A 17402-nucleotide genomic window follows, 5' to 3' on the forward strand; every position below is an offset into this window, starting at 1 on the left:
ATGCTTATTTTAAATTTATTCTTTATTTTTATATAAATTTCATTGATTTAAAAAAAAATTGTTTTGTTTTGCATGCCGGACTAGAGTGATATCCTCAGCCACTGCTTAGATCCTCATTGAAGGTGCTCAGCTCAAATGGAAAAATGAGATCCTTGGGGTGACATTTCACCTTGGGGTGAAGGAGGGTGGCTGTTTGTCCCTGCCCTTTTGCTGTGCTGGGTGCTGAGCAGCTTCTGCCTCTGGGGAGCAAATGCACCATGCTTTGAAAATGCACCATGCTTTGCAAATCCATCTTGCTTTGCAAATGCATCCTCATCTCATTTTCTTACCTGCATTTTCAGCTCCAGGATCCCTTTTTTCAAGGGAAAAAAAAGAAAAAATCACAGCCCTACCTGACCCTTCTCCACCTCTTGCAGGGTTCAGCTGGAAGGCACAGCCCGGGTTTTGCTGCATTTTTTTATTTTGCATTTGATGCCTCCTGGGGCCAGGGACCTTTGCAGCCAGGCTGACCCAGCACTGGTGGGGCAATCCCAGGACTCCTGGCTCTGCCACCAGCACGGGTTTGGTTTCCTAAACCATTCCTCAGCACTGCCAGGAAAATGTGATTAAATTTTCCGTCGCCGGGTGTTGGACTCGCTGCCCAGTGCCTGGTTTGGGGGGGGTTGTGGTGTTCTGGTGTGCCTGGAGGGGTTGTGGATCCACCATAGCATTTTTCCCTGGTCTGGCTGGTGATTTTCTGTCCCAGTGCTGGGTTTGGTCTCAAGGTGACATCTGGGCATCTCACTTGTGGTGCAGGGAGCATGAGCTGCCTGGCTGAGGATGCAGCTAAGCCCAAAAGGGTGGGAAAACATTTTTGTGCTAAAAATCCCAATTTATTTGACCCTATCATTGGGATATCAGTGAGAAAGGAGCTGGAAAAAATAGTTTTAGGGCAGTAAAGGAGGAAATCAAATTAAATCTGTAGGGTGGAGGAAGGGGATGTACTGAAGTTGCAGGGTGCCCCTTGGCTGGGGCCGTGGCAGTTCAGGCAGAAGGTTCCCAAATGTGGCAGATTCCCTCCCTTGCTCTTCCCTGTGGTTATGGAAAGGGTCTGCTCAAAACACAGATATGGAGAAGCTAAAAAAACCCCAACACAACCCCAAACCTAAAAAACCCCAAACTGCCACAGCTCAAGCTTTATTTTATTCAAACTTCTATAGTAGTGAGGGCTTTTTTTTTTCTCTCCCTTTTTTCCAAAACCCGTTACTATTTAAACACGGATTTTTAGCTTTTCCAGTAGAGCTGGAAATTCTTTCCACTGCGTTGGTGCAGGAGGGAACAAACCACTGCTTTTAGTTTGCTCAAATAATCCATCCCAGGCTGGAGCTGTGGGTTTCCTCTGCTCCCTCCCACTCCCAACATGATCCCAGGGATTTGCTGCGGGTGATGACAGGAACAGGGACAAGGCCATTGCTTCCAGCCCCATTTCCCCAGAGGAAATTTCCCCTAAATCCCACCAAGACTTTATTCTTGCAAATACCACATGGGTACCAGGGCTGCAAACCTGGCTAGCAGCTCATTTTTGGGGGGGCAAAATAGGTGAAATCTTTTCCCTTTAGCATGAAGAATAAGAAGTGGTTGTTGGGGGAACAGTTTGTTTTTTCTTTGACATGGGTAGAGGATGCCCAGGGCTGGCTGAGCTTTTTGGTCCCATTGCTGGGGTCCCCTGCAGCATGGTGCTCCTGCTGCCCAACATTTTGGGGGATGATTTCCACCAATAAAAGGAGAGAAGTTTGGGGTGAGATGGGCAGCTTTTTCCTCCATCCCCATTTACCTCTGCCCAGACAGTGGGACACGGTGGTGGCTTTTCCTTTGGCATGGTATGTGCTGGTTTTCCAGGGGAGAAGTGATACCAGAGCTGGATTTGCATGGTGTTTTACTGCTGCTGAGGAACACATCCAGCATAACTGTGTTTCTTATTCCCTGAGCCACCAAGATAAGCTTTGTTGGCCAGGAAAAAAGGAGCCTTTCAGCTTCTCCCCTCTGCAATGGGGCTGTGGGTGCCCAAGTGCATCTGTTGTCCCTCATCCTTGAGGGACTGATGGCATTGGGTTGGGTTCATCTGCCATGGGAAGTCCTGTAACCTAAATCAGACATTTTTGGGGCTGATCTTATTGCCAGCCAGAAAACCAGTTGGATCATTTAACCCTGGAAACCAGCAAGGACATTTTTGCCTTGTAAACCTCTGCACATCCTCATGGCCAGTGCCCTCATCCCCTGCCCTGGGCCACCACCATCCATCCCCAGGGCTTCCTCTGGCCCCAAATTTGCTGATTTGGGAAGATGGGGATTCCAAACCAGGAGAGGCAATGAGCAGGGGTGAGTGGGGGGGGGGTTATGTGGGCTGGGGTTTGGATCTTTTTCCTTTTAGCTTCTGCCAAATAGTCACAAGTGAGCAGACGGTGTGACCCAGAGAGTTGAGACCCCGCCTGGGGCACTGTGTCCAGTCCTGCAGCCCCTGTCACAAGAAAGCCAGGGATGTGCTGGGAAGTGTCCAGGGAAGGGCCATGGGGATGCTCAGAGGGCTGGAGCACCTCTCCTATGGAGACAGACTGAGAGAGTTGGGGTTGTTCAGTCTGGAGAGGAGAAGGCTCTGAGCAGACCTTAGTGTGGCCTTCCAGTGTCTGAAGGGGCTACAAGAAAGCTGGGGAGAGACTTCTGAGGATGTCAGGGAGTGACAGGACATGGGGGAATGGATTCAGGATTTAGACTGGATGTTAGGAAGAAGTTCTTCCCCATGAGGGTGGTGAGACCCTGGCACAGGTTGCCCAGAGAGGTGGTGGAAGCTCCAACCCTGGAAGTTTTTAAGGCCAGGCTGGAGAGGGCTCTGAGCAACCTGAGCTGTGGGAGGTGTCCCTGCCCCTGGCAGGGGGGTTGGGACTGGATGAGCTTTAAGGTCTTTTCCAACCCCAAACCATTCTGTGATTCACACCAAGCAGGCAAGGGGCTGAGCTGATGTTTAGAAACCCCCCAGCCAAGCCTTTCCCAGCTCTGTGATCCAGCAGTTTTCCGGAGCTGTCAGTGGGGATGAGGCAGAGCAGAACCCTGCAGGACAGCATCCATCCTGTGCAGACAGCTCTGGGGAAGGCAGCCAGTTAAAATAACAATTTATTCTGTCCCATGTCTTGTGGGAGAGGGGAAGGATCCCAGAGCAGCCCTGCCTGGCTTCCTGCTTCATGTCAGGGGATGGGGCTGCTCTCCCAGCTGGGGATATTTTAGGGATTTTTCCTTTTTTCACTGCTTCCTTGAGCCCTTCTCGCTGCCTGCTGGGAATCAGATGTGTCCCGTGGTTTCCCCATCCATTTTCCTTGCATACAGAAAAATAAAAGGGTGGGAGTAGGAATTAAAATGAATTTACAACATAAGAGATGGGGCTTGAAGGAGTTAGGTGGAACAGAGAGGTGGGCCCACGGGTGATGCCCTCATCATCCCCCACGTTGGGCACCAGGCCCTCTCCCTTCCCACATTGCTGGGTTTCCCTTAGGGAAAAATCTCATTTGATTTTAGGGAAGCTCCTAAAACGCTGGAGAAAAGGGTAGTTCAGTGTTTACCTTGCAAGAACTGGGCTGCATGCCAGGTCTGAGGGTGCACCAGGGTTTGCTGGCTGGGAGAAGGTGTCGCCTCGTGCCTCAGTTTCCCTGCAAGCAGAGGGAGATGGGATGCCTCAACTCACAATGGAGAAAGTGCTGTAGAGCTGTGCTTCTCCGGGGATTTTTCATCCTGTGACAACAGGAGAAACTCTCTTAACATTGCCTTGAAGTGACCCTGCTGCCACCCTGGCACATTTATTGCTTTGCTTTGGCCTGGGAAAAGGGGCAGGGGCTTCCTGGGGACACGGGGGCTGTGGCAGAGTCCTTTGGGTCACTCCTGCTGCCTCTCTCATGGGTTTCAGCCGTGTTTATTTCCCTTTTCATCCCCTCTGACCGATCCCCATGCCATGTTGCTGCCTGCCCTGTTTGAGTTGGCAGGAGCTGGAGATTGACCTCCAGCTGAAATAGCCCAACCAGGACTGCCCGGGGTGCCCGGGCTTCCTGTGTGCCCTTCAAGCATCTCCTGTGGGTATCTTGCAGCCCAATTTGGGCCACTTTCAGTGTGTGACCTGGTGGCCCAGGGAGGAAAGGATCATGATGGGAGAAGCTCAGAGCAAGTTGCAAATCCTCAGGAGTCCCTGGAGCTGGGCTGTGGGTTGTACCCTGGGATGCAAAGCTCTCTGGATGGGTGGATCTGAAGTTTTTTGCTGGATAACCTCCTGGGAAGGTTGCTTGCCTGCTGCTGGGAATGGTCTGGGGACCACCAGGCACCCACTGCCCTGGTTTGTTCTCTGTTTTCTTGGCTTTGCTCTCCAAAGCTGGGATGCAGATGAGCAGGAACAGAAAAGTTGTGCTGGGACTGCTGGGCTTGGGGAGCTGCAGGTTTGGGGTGTGAGTGGATGGATGGCCCCGTTTTTATGGGATGCTTTGAGGAAGTGTTATCACTTTTGGGATTACTGGGCAGGGTTGGGAGCTTGGGCACAGCTCCATTCAGGTGTTTTGGGGAGTTTCCATTTCAGCCCCTTTGCTCTCACAGTGTTCTCCCAAAGGAAATGCAGATTTGGGGTTTTTTGCTGGTTCCCTGCTTGTGCCAGGTTTCCTGGCTGGGTGGGATGTGGCATCACTGTAGCTTGGCACTGGGTCTGCTGCCCTTGGTCACATAAGAGTTGGATTTTAGCCAGTAGAAAACCCTCTTATTTCTAGTGAGACTTTGGGAGGCAGATGAAGAGGGCTTCAGCCACAGCATACCTGTTTTCTAGGGGTTTTTGATTGATCCAAGCCCCAAAATGTGAGTTTATTGTGCTTTTCTGACCTTTTTCTCTGGGTCTTTGAGGCCACATAAAGGAATCACTGATGGCAGGGCAGGTGCCTTGTTCTTGACATACTCAAAATTGGATTTTTTTTTTTTTTTGGACATGCCTGCAGCTGCATGGCTGATGTTTGAGGCTTGGGGACAGTGCTGGTTTAGTGTCACTGGCACTGGTGGCATTTCAGCTGTCTGCCCCAGTGCACGTGTTTCCTCTTGAGTTCACAGAGACCCATTTTCACACTTTATCAAGAGCTCATGCAAAATCCCTGCTCTGCAAACACCACTGCCTCATGCAAATGCCTCAGGGGAGAAGCCCTAAGAGGCCCATGGCTTCTGGGACTGAGAATTCCCCCCCCTGGGCACCCCAACAGAGCCTCCCTTGGGGCACCCTGCATGCCCCAACCCTCTCACCTTGCACGTTTGCACCCTTAAAATGGAGCCTGGGTGGAAAGAGAAGCCACAGATCTCTTCTGCTTTTAATTTTGGTGGCTGGGGAGAGGAAGCTGGGGGTGGAGAGGAGCCAGCTGCAAAGGTAGGGGAGCCACTTTCCTTCTGAGATGTTCCACAGAGGGAGCTGAAGCATCGAAGCCACTCCAAGATCATAATTTTTTTGTTGTTGTTGTTGCTGTAAGAATAATTATAGGTGTTAGGTCCTGGTCTGTCTGCTCCTTGTGATGGCAGGGGATGGGGGTAGCTTTATGTAGGAGATGTGTGTTTAAAGCAACTCATAGCAAGCAGGAGCTGATGAAGTTTGAAGTGCAAACATGTTCAGGCTTCTCGTTTCCACTGGTTTGTTCAGTGAGGATGGGTTTGGTTTGCTTTTGGCTTTTTTTTTTTGGTCTTTTTTGGAGGTTTTGTTGGGTTTTGGTGGTTTTTTTTTCATTTTTCTGAATGAAAATAGAGGCTGGAAAACAGCCGAGCTGGTTTCTCTTCCTGCTGGGTTGCTCCGAGGACACCCCCTGCTTGGTCCAGACATGGGACATGGAGCATGTCTGCCTTGGATCAGTTCCTCTTGAACTCCAGCCAGCCCCTAATTCCCTTCCAGAAACACAGGGAGGTGGAAGAGCATCATGTTTGGTTATCACCCTGGCTGTGCAGAAGGTGGTGGCAGGCAGTGGAGGATTTGGGACAGCTCTTTGGGAGTTTTCTGCTCAGGTTTTTTCCCTTTAAGAGGTGTGGGGTTGAGGCACTGGGGTTCTGTCCTGGCCCCTTCTGCCCTGGGGTACCAGAGGATGGGGAGGCAGTGGCCACCTGGCCCTGGTGCCTTGTCACCTCAGTACAAACTGTCCCTTGCAGTGCTGGGCTCTCCTGAGGGCTTCCTGGGCCATCCCTCCAGCTCTGGTTTCTCTGTCTGAGTGAGTCCTGGATTTCCTTTTTCATCAGACCACACCAGTGTTCTTATTTCCTTGGATTTCCTTTTCCATTAGACCATTCCACGTTCTTCTTTCCCCACCTTGGGGCAGTTGGGGAAGGTTTTGGAAAATAGTTCTGACTAAAAGGTTCACCCAGAATGTGGGAACAGTGGGTGCAAATGGAGACCCCCAAAACCCATTGGGGTCCCTGAGTGACCTGGGGTTGCAGGACTTTGTGGTCCTCAGACAAACCTGGCCAGTAGCAGGGCCAGCACCTCCATTACTGCCCATGAGGAAGCAGGAAGGATGCTCTTGGTGGGGTTGGGGTTTGTGCCTTGCCCAGCAGCTGTGGGAGCAAAGTCCCAGGGGGATGAGGGTGGTGAGACTGCAGAACAGAATGCCCAGAGAAGCTGTGGATGCCTCCTCCCTGGCAGTGTTCCAGGCCAGGTTGGATGGAGCCTTGAGCAGCCTGGGCTGGATGAGAAGTGTCCCTGCCTGTGGTGGGGAGGTTGGAGTAGATGATATCTAAGGTTCCTTCCAACCTAAGCCATTCTATGATATGATTCCATGATTCCCATGTAGGAATCTCAGAGAATTTCATGTAGGCTGAGTGCAGGAATAAATGGTGCTGGAGCTGCTTGCAGGGAGATGGTGATTCCCTGGTTTGAGGGACCACTTACTGGGTGTCAGACTGAAGCTGGAGGACAAGCTGGCTTGATGTGGGATTCTGTGCAGAATGAGCTGCATTTTGGGATACTGAATGGCTTATTGGGGTCTAAGGCAAAGGATTATCAGTCACTAATTCATCCTTTTATTTTTCTAATTTTTTTGCTTTGTTACACTTGTTGGGCTGGTGATGGAAACCCACAGAGCTGCCTGCAGAAGAAGGTAAGTTGTGGGCTGGAGGTGAGGGTGGGCACATGCCTTGGGTGATAGGGGCATGAGCAGGGAGTCTTTAGGTTCTTTTAATCTTGGTTTCAATCCTAGGGAAAGCTGAGGCAGCTGAGCTTTCCTCTGGCAGCAAGGCCACCAGCTGGGAATAGAAACACAGAGGATTTGGTTTCTGTAGTTAAAAGCAGACACAGTCAAACCAGACTAGTGCCTGGTGTTGAATGTTGGAGAGAGAAATCCCTGGATGCCCTTCCTGGTGCCCATGGCTGATGGGCCCTGCAGCATCCCTGTGGTGGGGTGGGGATGGGGTCCTGTTGGCCTCAGTGGCCAAAATTCCCTGTCCTGTGGAGCAGTGAGCACTGACTGTGCTTGCCTTCATGTTCTCTCACCAGGAAAATCCCTCTGGGAGTTGGTGCTGGAGCAGTTTGAAGACCTCCTGGTCCGCATCCTTTTGATGGCAGCTTTTCTGTCATTTGTAAGTACCCCAGGCTGGGATGTGGCACCATCCAGGGCATGGAGTGACCCATCTGGCAGCCAGAGAGCAAAGGAGCTGGAGGATGTGTTGGGGACAGAGCATCAGGACAGTGGCTTTTCCAGGGCATGGTGACAATATCACCTGAAGGATGAGACCACAGGATTTTTAAAAAGTAATTCTGATGCATCCAAAAGTGAGATTGAAAAATTACCTGGGCTGCTTTATCTTTCTTTTCTTTTTTTTTTCTTTTTTTTTTTTTTTTCTTTTTTTTCTTTTTCTTTTCTTTTTTAGTCTGCACCAGACTAAGCCAGAAAAGGGCCATGGAAATGTTTGGTCCTGGGCAGGTTTTGGTGGGATGGGTGTTAGCCCTGGGCAGTTTGTAGGGTTAGGGTTTGGAGAGAGCAAGTGCAGAGTGACCCAGTGACCGTGGGGCTACAAAGCAGGGGGAGGGCTGCCCAGAACTTTCACTCCTGGGATGTTTTTTTCCTGTGATCCATTTCTTTCTTGTTGTTTGCAAACCCTACCAGACATAGCAGAGGTGCTTGGGACACGTCTCTATCTCACAGCAAGATTTTTATTAAGGAAGGTTCCTTTGTTTTGGGGTTAGAAGGTACCTTTGTTACTATGTCTTTTAGCTTCCCTCTTAAATCCATTCTGTTTTCCCTTCATTTTTGATGCTGACTTCATTTCCCTCCTTCATTTTTGATTTTGACTCTGGCTCTGCACTGAATTAGGACCCAAACTGCCTACCTGCAAGTCCCTTCTCTGTTTAGTTTTTTACTGGGTACTTTCCACTCCAGTCTTCCATCCATGCCTCAACTTGTGGAGGTGACAAACCAGAAAGGGTAAATTACCCCATTTTTTAGTTTTTCCTTGGGTAGTTTTGAAAGTATTCAGTGTCAGCTTAGCCAGATCCTTGACCAGGATCTGCCAGAATGGAGATCCATGTCTTTGGCACATGGAGATCTGTGTGTCCAGGGTTCAGATGTGTTCCTGGTGCAGCAGCCAAACCCTGTGTCCTCCAGTGTGTGATGTGGGGGGAAGTCCCTGCACCCCCCTGTGTGCCCAGAGAGGCTACCCAGACATCACACAATTTGCTTTTTCCTGAGCAGAGCAGCTGGTGATGGGGGATGAGAGGTGAGGGCAGTGTTTTGGGCACCTGAAGCAGGCTCAGAAGCTCCCCAAACCTTTTTCAGCTCTGTTGGGGTGCAGGCAGCAGGGCAGGCACCTGCCTCTAGCATGAGATCTGCATGGGGAGGCAAAGATGGGGCTGGGAGTATTTCCAAACCCCATGCAGCTGCTGTCCTCAAAGTGAAGTGTCCCTCCTGGAGCCTTCTGCTCATTTTTCAATTAAAAATGAGAATCCAATCTGTTTAATTTTTTTTTTTTTAATTTTCATCCCCCCACCTCCCTCTGGCTGAGCCAGACTGGCAGCGTGGTGGCTGCCTGTGTGGGAGATGTCTCCTGCCTGCTGTTCCCTGCCTTCCCTTCCTGCCCACATCCCTGGGAGCACTCTGAGATCCCAGGCAGGTGATGCTCAGGGCAGGTATGGTGCCTTCAGGCTGGTACTATTCAGTTTCCCCAGATGGAGACTGTTCATCCTTCAAAAATCTCCTCCTACCTCCAGTGGGTACTTCTCCTCCTGCCTTCTCTGGGAAGAGCTTCCATCCTTATGTGCCTTTCCCAGGAGGAGCTCTGCTTCACCCCCAGCACCTCCTGCCAGCACAGAGCAGCTTCTCCTCCATGGGGCTGGTAGGCAAAGGCAGCAGGAGAACCCCACCAGTGCCCACCAGTGCTGCTGACCCCCTCCATGCTCAGCAGTGACAAGAGGTGATGTTGGATCAGCTGCACTCTGTGCCTCCCTGGTTAGCAAAGCTGCCTCTGGGGGTGGCACCAAGAAACTGCATCCTGGACCCTTTCTTTGTGCTCTGTGGTCCCTTCCAAGGTGCCCATCCCCAGCAGCACCTCACTCCCTGGGTGCTGCTCTGAGCCCCCTTTCTGATGCCCTTAGCTCAGCTCTGCCCACTTGGCAGCAGCTCTGGAGGAGGAGACATTTCCCACTGAGCTGCTGGAGATGCCTGGGTTTTGGGTTTGTTTTTTTTGACTCAGAGTGTTTGGCATTGGGATGGCCAAGCTGAGTCTCCTGTCCCCTTCTTTTGGATACAACTCCAGGGCAGGGAAGGAGGGAGCTGGTCCCTTGTGAGGCTGCTGGTGAATTTGCTGAGTTGTTGCAATGTGCTCAGCAGCCCAGTCTCTGTTGCCATGGCTCTGCTGATGGGTGAAGCCCCATGGCTGTGCTAAATGGTGTTGTGTTGACACAGCACAGGTGGACAACCAGTTAAATGGAGCTTATATTTCCAATTCCCTTGTGAGAATTCTGGGCCCCTCAGCTCAGGAAGGAGATTGAGGTCCTGGAGCAGGTCCAAAGGAGGCAACGGGGCTGGTGAAGGGACTGGAGCACAGATCCTATGAGGAGAGGCTGAGGGAGCTGGGGGTGTTGAGGCTGGAGAAGAGGAGGCTCAGGGGAGACCTCATCACTCTCTCCAACTCCCTGAAAGGAGGTTGGAGCCAGGGGGGGGTTGGGCTCTTTTCCCAGGCAACTCTCAGCAAGACAAGAGGGCAGGGTCTCAAGTTGTGCCAGGGGAGGTTTAGGTTGGAGATGAGAAAGAATTTCTTTCTGGAGAGGGTGATCAGGCATTGGAATGGGCTGCCCAGGGAAGTAGTGGATTCTCCGTGTCTGGAGATCTTTCCAAAGAGCCTGGATGTGGCACTGAGTGCCATGGACTGGGAACCACGGGGGGAGTGGATCAAGGGTTGGACTTGATGATCTCTGAGGTCCCTTCCAACCCAGCCAGTTCTATGATTCTATGAAAAACATTGTGTGTGTGTGTGCTTCATTTGGGTGGTGGGATGAGGTCTGTGTGGGATGGACAAGGGGAGCTCGAGGTGGTCAGAGACCATGAGGTCAGTCCCAGTCAGAGCTGCTCTTACTGCATTACTTATTTGTATTGAATTGCTTAATTTCTGCCCAAAAGGGGCTTCTTGGAGGCTGGGCAGGCCACAGATGGTGACTGCAGTGGCTCTTGGTGGCCATATCTGAGAAGCAGGTGATGGTACCTGGTCTCGCCACTCATCTGCTCATGGCCATGGTTTGTCTCCTCACAGGTGCACAAAACAAAAAGATGCTTTCCTGGTGCAAATACTCATCCAGGCTTTGCAGGGTTGTTTGTGGATGCATTGGGATTTTCCTAGCAGAAGAGTGGAGGCACCTGAGTCAGGCACCAGTAGTGGGATATGGCAAGTCCATGCTTTAACCAGGCTCTGTAGGGCTGGCCACTCCTCTGGGTTTTCTTATCTCCAGCAACCACCACATGTTGGTTGGCTCTTTTTTCCATCCTGCTTTTTAAAATGTTGGCACTTGTTTCAACCACATTGTGGTCACTGAAACATGGAATGGTTTGAGTTGGAAAGGACTGTATAGATCATCCCAATCCCAACCCATCTGCGTGGGCAGGGACACCTCCCACGAGATCAGGTTGCTCCAAACCCCACTCAACCAGGTCCCCCTCTCCCTCTCCCTCTCCTCTCCCCTACCAGATCCTGGCCTGGTTTGAAGAAGGAGAGGAGACCACGACAGCATTTGTGGAGCCCATTGTCATTATCATGATCCTGATTGCCAATGCTGTGGTGGGTGTGTGGCAGGTAAGTCACTGTCCCCAACCCTTCTCTGCTTCCCATGGCTGAGATGTTTCATTTGAAGGTCTGGTTGCTTCTTGCTGTTAGAAACTCATTTCTCAAAGGTTCAGTTTCATGTTGTCCATGCTGCCCCGTGCCTCAGTGCAGATGCTGTGTTGTTGGCTGCCTCTTGGCTTGTTCCTCCAATTTTTGGCAGCTTTTGCAGTCTGGAAGTTAGGATCTTCCACTTACTTACCATCCAGGCAAATGTTGCTTGTCTCCTGGCTGTGGACAAATGCATTTTCCAAGGGAAGCTTTTTGCCCTGTCCACTGGAAAGCTGTGGTGGCTGCTGACCCTCCCCTCACTGCATCTCTCCTGGGAAATGAGCAAATGCCTCAGCCAGTGATGTTCCTCTTCTTTACATATTCAAGTCCATTAATTTGCCTGCAGTGTGATCTGAGGTGGGATTGTTGGGTGGGGAAAAGACATCTGGGTGGTGTGTGTCACTTCCCAAACTGAGAATGAAAAAAATCAACCCCAAAAGTCCACCAAGTGGCCAGGACCTGGTGATTTAAAATAGCAGTGACTGTTTCAGAGCAACTGGAGAAGATGTGGCACTTGGCCCATGGATGCCAAAGCCAGGACCGGGGGTTTGGGTGCTCCTGTCTTCCCAGTGAGTGGGGAACGAGCATGAGCAACCCCCCCACCAGCAGCTCTGCTCCTCCTCTGCTTGTAGGAGAGAAATGCTGAGAGTGCCATTGAAGCCTTGAAGGAGTATGAGCCCGAGATGGGGAAGGTGATCCGTGCCGACCGGAGCGGGGTGCAGCGGATCCGTGCCCGGGATATTGTCCCTGGGGACATCGTGGAGGTGGCAGGTAAGGGTACAATCACCGCAGGGTGTGGGGTGGGATGGGGGTGCTGGCTGGGGGGACTTCAGTGATGGTGAGAAGGCTGCCATGGTGTGGAGGTGGCTGGAGGAGATCCTCCAAAGGCACGGCCACAGAGTCACCTCGTTGGTGTAGACTTGAGATCTTAGTTTCTCTTTTCAAATCCAGAGAGTTGAAATGATCTTGGGCCATAATTGGAGCTCACCAGCCTGTGATTCTTTGCCTGGAGCATAGGGTGGTAGAGAACAGTAGAAAAGAGGTGGAAAAAAAAAAAAAAAAGTGTTTATTTCTGGCTAAGGTTTTGGTATCTCGGGAAGGTTTCGTCATTTTCCAGAAGAACTGCAAGTTTTAATGTTCCACAAGGTTCTCCCTCCCTGGAAGCAGCTCTCCCACATGCATCCCCCTGGACAAGGTGCAGGTGAAGGGCTGGTGCTGGGCATCACACTAGTGCTGCCAGGTGAGCACTGCCAGGGGGCTCCAGGGGTGCAGGTGTTCTCCCCAAAATTGCTGGGTGTCCAATATTCTTGCATCTGGTTACAGCTCCTACTTTAGTCAACAGCTAAGCACCAAGCAGGGTCTTGGGCACCCAACTGTGGACACCCTCTGCTCTTGCTGTGGTTTCAGACCAGAGATTGTCATGGCCATCCAGCTGGTAAATCCTTAGCTGTTGGTGTGAGTGCTGCCTGCATGGACAGACTCCCCCAGGACCTGTAGTTTGGGATTTGGGGAAGGTGAGGGGCAGGGGGGATCAGCTGCAGGGTGTTTTTGTCTCTTCCATCAGGTTGTGTCCCCCTCAACCCTTTCATCAGGGTTTTGCTGGCAGGGGAGGCTGCCCAGGAGGCTCCCACCAGAGCCAGAGGCCGCATCTTGATGATCCCGTTTTGTTTGCTCCTTGAACGCTGCTGTAAAACCCCAGGAGCCACAAAACCAATCCCTCCTTCCCTCCTCGTGGCCCTGCTAGTGGAAAGATGCTGCAATCCCTCCCACGCCCAGCCGGCTCCCTGTTATTTATGTCTTCCAGTTGGGCTTCAGCTGGAAGATGAACATAAAAATAATGCCGGGAGGTTCAAGTGAAGTAGCACGGGCCAGAGCCTCAGCTGGGAGAGCTGGCAGTGCTCCCAAGCCAGCTCTGGCAATGTACTCCAGCTGTTGACCTGCTCTTTATTCCAATTATTAATTGATTAATTAAATTCTGCCACCTTTCCCCAAATGAAGTGCTTGCTGCCTGCCCATCAGCTGCCAAGTATTTACGTTTTAATGGCGCTACCACGACTGGAAGGGAAAGAGTGGAGCTCCCCTCCGGAGGGGTTTGCAAATTAATAGCAAATTAATTAGCAAATTATGGCTGTCGGGAGGGGTGAGGCTGCCCTAGGGGAAAGTGGATCAGGAGCAATAGCTTTGAAGGTGCTGAGGTGAAGGTCACACTGAGGTGACATGCTGGGGTGGCAGCGACAGCACAGGCAGGAGGGTCAAACGATTGATTGAGCAGCAGGGGAGCCGAAAGCCTCCTACACCGTGACAAGAAGAGAATGATGCTTGCAAGCTGGCAAAGTCCTGCAAACCCAGCTGGGTTTTGCCCTTTTGTAGCCGGGCAATCGAGGTGAATCCCTTTGCAGGACTGAGCTCCAGCTGCGGCGCCACTCTCTCTGCCTTGCCCAAAAATGACGGAGATTTTGGGCGAGGAAACTTGTGGTGTTTGGGCAAGCAGCACATGTTCCATAGCCAGCTAACAGCAGCTGTTGGGTCCGTCTGTCTGTCTGTCTGTCCTCTGGGGCTGCTCTTGCTCTATCTGCCACCTGGCTCCCCTGCAGCAATGGGCGCTCAGCACCAGGATTTTCATCTCCGGGTTGAGCTCATGTTTGCAAACCCTCCCCGCCTCTCCTAGGGGACAGGGAGGCTCCTTCCTCTCTTTACGGGACTCCAGCATCCTCGAGCAGCTCCAAAGCCTGTGGGAATACTTTTTTTTTTTTGAGGGGGGGATAACTGAGTCCCAAAGCCAGTGTGACAGGGAGGGGGTCAGATGTTGGAGGGCGCATCCCAGAGTGCTGGGACCCGGAGCGATGGAATGGTGCCAGGGAACCCCTTGCTGCTACACCCGGGGGTTGTGGTGGTGGTGGTGGTGTGGGGGGGTTGGTTTATGAGCCCTGGGAGGAAAACCCTCGTTAAATTCTGGGATGGGATCTGTCAGTTCGCGGCCAAGCCGGCGGGAGTTGTGTGAAGGGAGGGACGGAGCTGCCTCCGTGTTTCCCAAGCGCCGACGCGTCCAGCCCATGTGGGAGCAGGAGGAAAAGCTGGGAGGAAGAAACCCAGTGGGAAGTGGAGCTTTAAATGGGGTTTTGAAGGAAACTCATGTGCCTCGGGGGGTGGTACTCAGCAGTGGATGGAGCTGCTCTCACCCACAGCCACTGTGTCATGTCAGGAGACCCACGGACAGCTCTTGGTCTCAGCTACTGAAGGGCTTCCCAGTTTCAGCAGCTTCCAGAGACCCATGGAGCTCTGCAAAGAGGTCAAGAGCAGCATTGGGAGGCTCAGGCTGCTCCAAAATAAGGATGTTTGGGGGCTTTTGCAGGGAAGAGGCAAGAGAAAAGCTTGCAGGGAGCAGGCAGGAGGGCTGTGGGTGCTCAGTGCTCTGGCTAAGGGAGTCATGGAGCAGTCCCTGATGGAGGTAGAGTTAGCAGTGTGGGAGCTGGGGGCTTGCTGGGAGCATCCTCTGCTCACACTGAGGTCCCCGTCTTGGCAAACCTGCTCTGAAGCTCTGTTAGTGCCAGTGTCCCCTGATGGAGCTGCTCTGCTCTTGCCCTTGCAGTTGGTGACAAGGTGCCAGCAGACATCCGGATCATTGAAATCCTCTCCACCACTCTGCGGGTCGACCAGTCCATCCTCACAGGTGTGTTACAGGCATGATGGGGCTGAGGGGGCTGCTGGAGGCAGAGCTTTCCCTCTGCCATCTTCCCAGAGCCAAGTTTTGGGGCTGACGCTGGGCTAAAGGCATTGCTGGGGTGGGAAGTGGGTGGGAGAACGAGACTGAGGGCGTGGGGAGGTCCAAGTGGCAGCTAAAAGTCATGAGATTTGCCCAGAGCTTTTGAGGAGGGACTTTTTACAAGGGCACAGAGTGACAGGATGAGTGACAGGTGGTGGCTTTAAGCTGGAAGAGGGGAGATTTTAGAAATTTTAGGCAACAGAAAGAAATTCTTTCATGTGAGGGTGGTGAGACCCTGGCCCAGGTTTCCCAAAGAAGTTGTTGATGCCCCATCCCTGGAAGTGTCCAAGGCTAGGGAAACTTCAGGGAGAGGTGACAATATGTGCTTTTTTTAAGCACTGAAAAAGCCCTTAAAGCTGGTCATCTAAGAGATTTCAATAGTTCTCTCTCTGCTGCTAGGGTAGGCCAGTGAGAGATAAGTTGACAAAAATTGCTTCCAGTATTTCAGCTCTCATGTGATTTTCTAAATGCATCGAGTTAGGAGATGGCAGCAGGGAAGGAAGAGCAATCATAAAAAAATGTTAAAAACAGGGGAAAAGAAGCCTAGGCTCCTTCAAATGTGGTTTTGCATTAATTAAGTGCCTGAAGGCAAAAGGAGATGCAGCTAAAAGGCAAATCTGCAAAGGAGAAAATACCAACCTTCAGCACAAGGGTTTGGGGCACCTTTCCTCTTTTGCTGCCCTCCTCTGACCATGCAAACCTAGGGATTTGGCTCCATCCTGTTGGGCTGTGTAGGAGCTCGTGGTTGTCAGTGATCTGGTCATCTTTCTGCAGCCCTCATCTTCAGAGCTCCTTGGACCATCTCTGACATCCTCCTGATGGGTGTTTGGATGCTTTGGTGGCAGCATGCTGCTTAAAAAAGCTGCAGGAGTGGTGATGCAGGCCCATAACAGCACTGAGTGGAGGCTGGAGAGGAAAGATAGGTGGTTCATCTCCTCCTTTTTGTCTCAACAGGAGAGTCTGTGTCAGTGATCAAACATGCTGACCCCATCCCTGATCCCCGAGCTGTCAACCAGGACAAGAAGAACATGCTCTTCTCTGTAAGTCCCTTATTACCTGTCCCCATCTCTTTATTTTTGCATCAAGTGAAGAGGCTGATGGACAGAGGAGGTCTCTGAGCCGTGAAAGAGAGTGCATGCATGAGAAAGACCAGAATCTATAAAAAGAGGCCCAAATCCATCAAAATGAGGACTTGCTTCCATGAGGTTTCATTTGGGCCATGGCATGAGGTGTCCTTCAGTGCCTTGGTGGATCTCAGATGTTTTCCTATCAAGAGAGGGAGAAGGTTTGTGGTTGAGCCTGTAGCTATTGAAAGTTTGGTCATGCTCCTCTTGGACACAAGTCAAGTCCTTGAGGGACAAAAGAGCTCTCAGGAAGGGGGTCTCCTGCTTCTTTAGAATGGTCTATATGAAATTCCAGGATGCCTCATTTTCCCCTCAACACAAGATCTCATCGTTCTTTCACAACACATGACCCATAGGGCCTCATCCGTAGGGATGAGATGTTCCATGCCCACATATCCACTCTGTCCCCTTTCTTCCCTACCAGGGCACCAACATTGCTGCTGGGAAGGCCCTGGGGGTCGTCATTGCCACGGGGGTTTACACAGAGATCGGGAAGATCCGAAACCAGATGGTGGAGACAGAGCCTGAGAAGACCCCTTTGCAGCAGAAACTGGATGAGTTCAGCCAGCAGCTCTCCAAAGTCATCTTCCTGGTGTGCATTGCTGTCTGGGTCATCAACGTCAGCCACTTCAGTGACCCTGTCCATGGGGGCTCCTGGTTTCGGGGGGCCATCTATTATTTCAAGATCTCAGTGGCCCTGGCAGTGGCTGCCATCCCCGAGGGTCTCCCGGCTGTCATCACCACCTGCCTGGCACTGGGCACACGCCGTATGGCCAAGAAGAATGCCATAGTCAGGAGCTTGCCCTCTGTGGAGACCTTGGGCTGCACCTCTGTCATCTGCTCTGACAAGACGGGCACCCTCACCACCAACCAGATGTCTGTCTGCCGGGTGAGTTCTTGGGGTTTTGTTTTAGGGGGATGCTTGGGGAGCCCCTGAGCTCCCTGCACTGCTTCATCCCCATCCTGAGGTGGGAGGCTTTGCTGTCCTGGCCAGACTTGTTTCCTAGTGGGAATGTGAAGGTGAGGATGGAGGAAGCCCTGAGCTTCCTCTGCCCAGCCAGGGATGAGGAGGTTCCTGACTTTTCTTGGCATGGTTGGGGTTAGAAAATTCCCTTTTATGATCACAGCAGTTTGGAGGT

At 51.8% G+C, this 17402-nt stretch overlaps 1 protein-coding gene across 1 annotated transcript in view; it reads left to right on the forward strand.

Annotated features, from left to right (window-relative positions):
* The window catches only part of ATP2A3 (ATPase sarcoplasmic/endoplasmic reticulum Ca2+ transporting 3), a 53832-nt gene that overhangs the window by 11617 nt on the left and 24813 nt on the right, over positions 1 to 17402 (forward strand). Inside the window, exons 2-8 of the mRNA XM_030462182.1 lie at positions 7101 to 7118; positions 7514 to 7596; positions 11194 to 11298; positions 12009 to 12147; positions 14966 to 15046; positions 16094 to 16179; positions 16688 to 17152. Coding sequence (XP_030318042.1) covers positions 7101 to 7118; positions 7514 to 7596; positions 11194 to 11298; positions 12009 to 12147; positions 14966 to 15046; positions 16094 to 16179; positions 16688 to 17152 — 977 coding nt within the window. The remainder of the gene's footprint in view (positions 1 to 7100; positions 7119 to 7513; positions 7597 to 11193; positions 11299 to 12008; positions 12148 to 14965; positions 15047 to 16093; positions 16180 to 16687; positions 17153 to 17402) is intronic.

Source organism: Calypte anna, chromosome 19 (assembly GCF_003957555.1).
Source record: "Calypte anna isolate BGI_N300 chromosome 19, bCalAnn1_v1.p, whole genome shotgun sequence".
Taxonomy (NCBI): domain Eukaryota; kingdom Metazoa; phylum Chordata; class Aves; order Apodiformes; family Trochilidae; genus Calypte; species Calypte anna.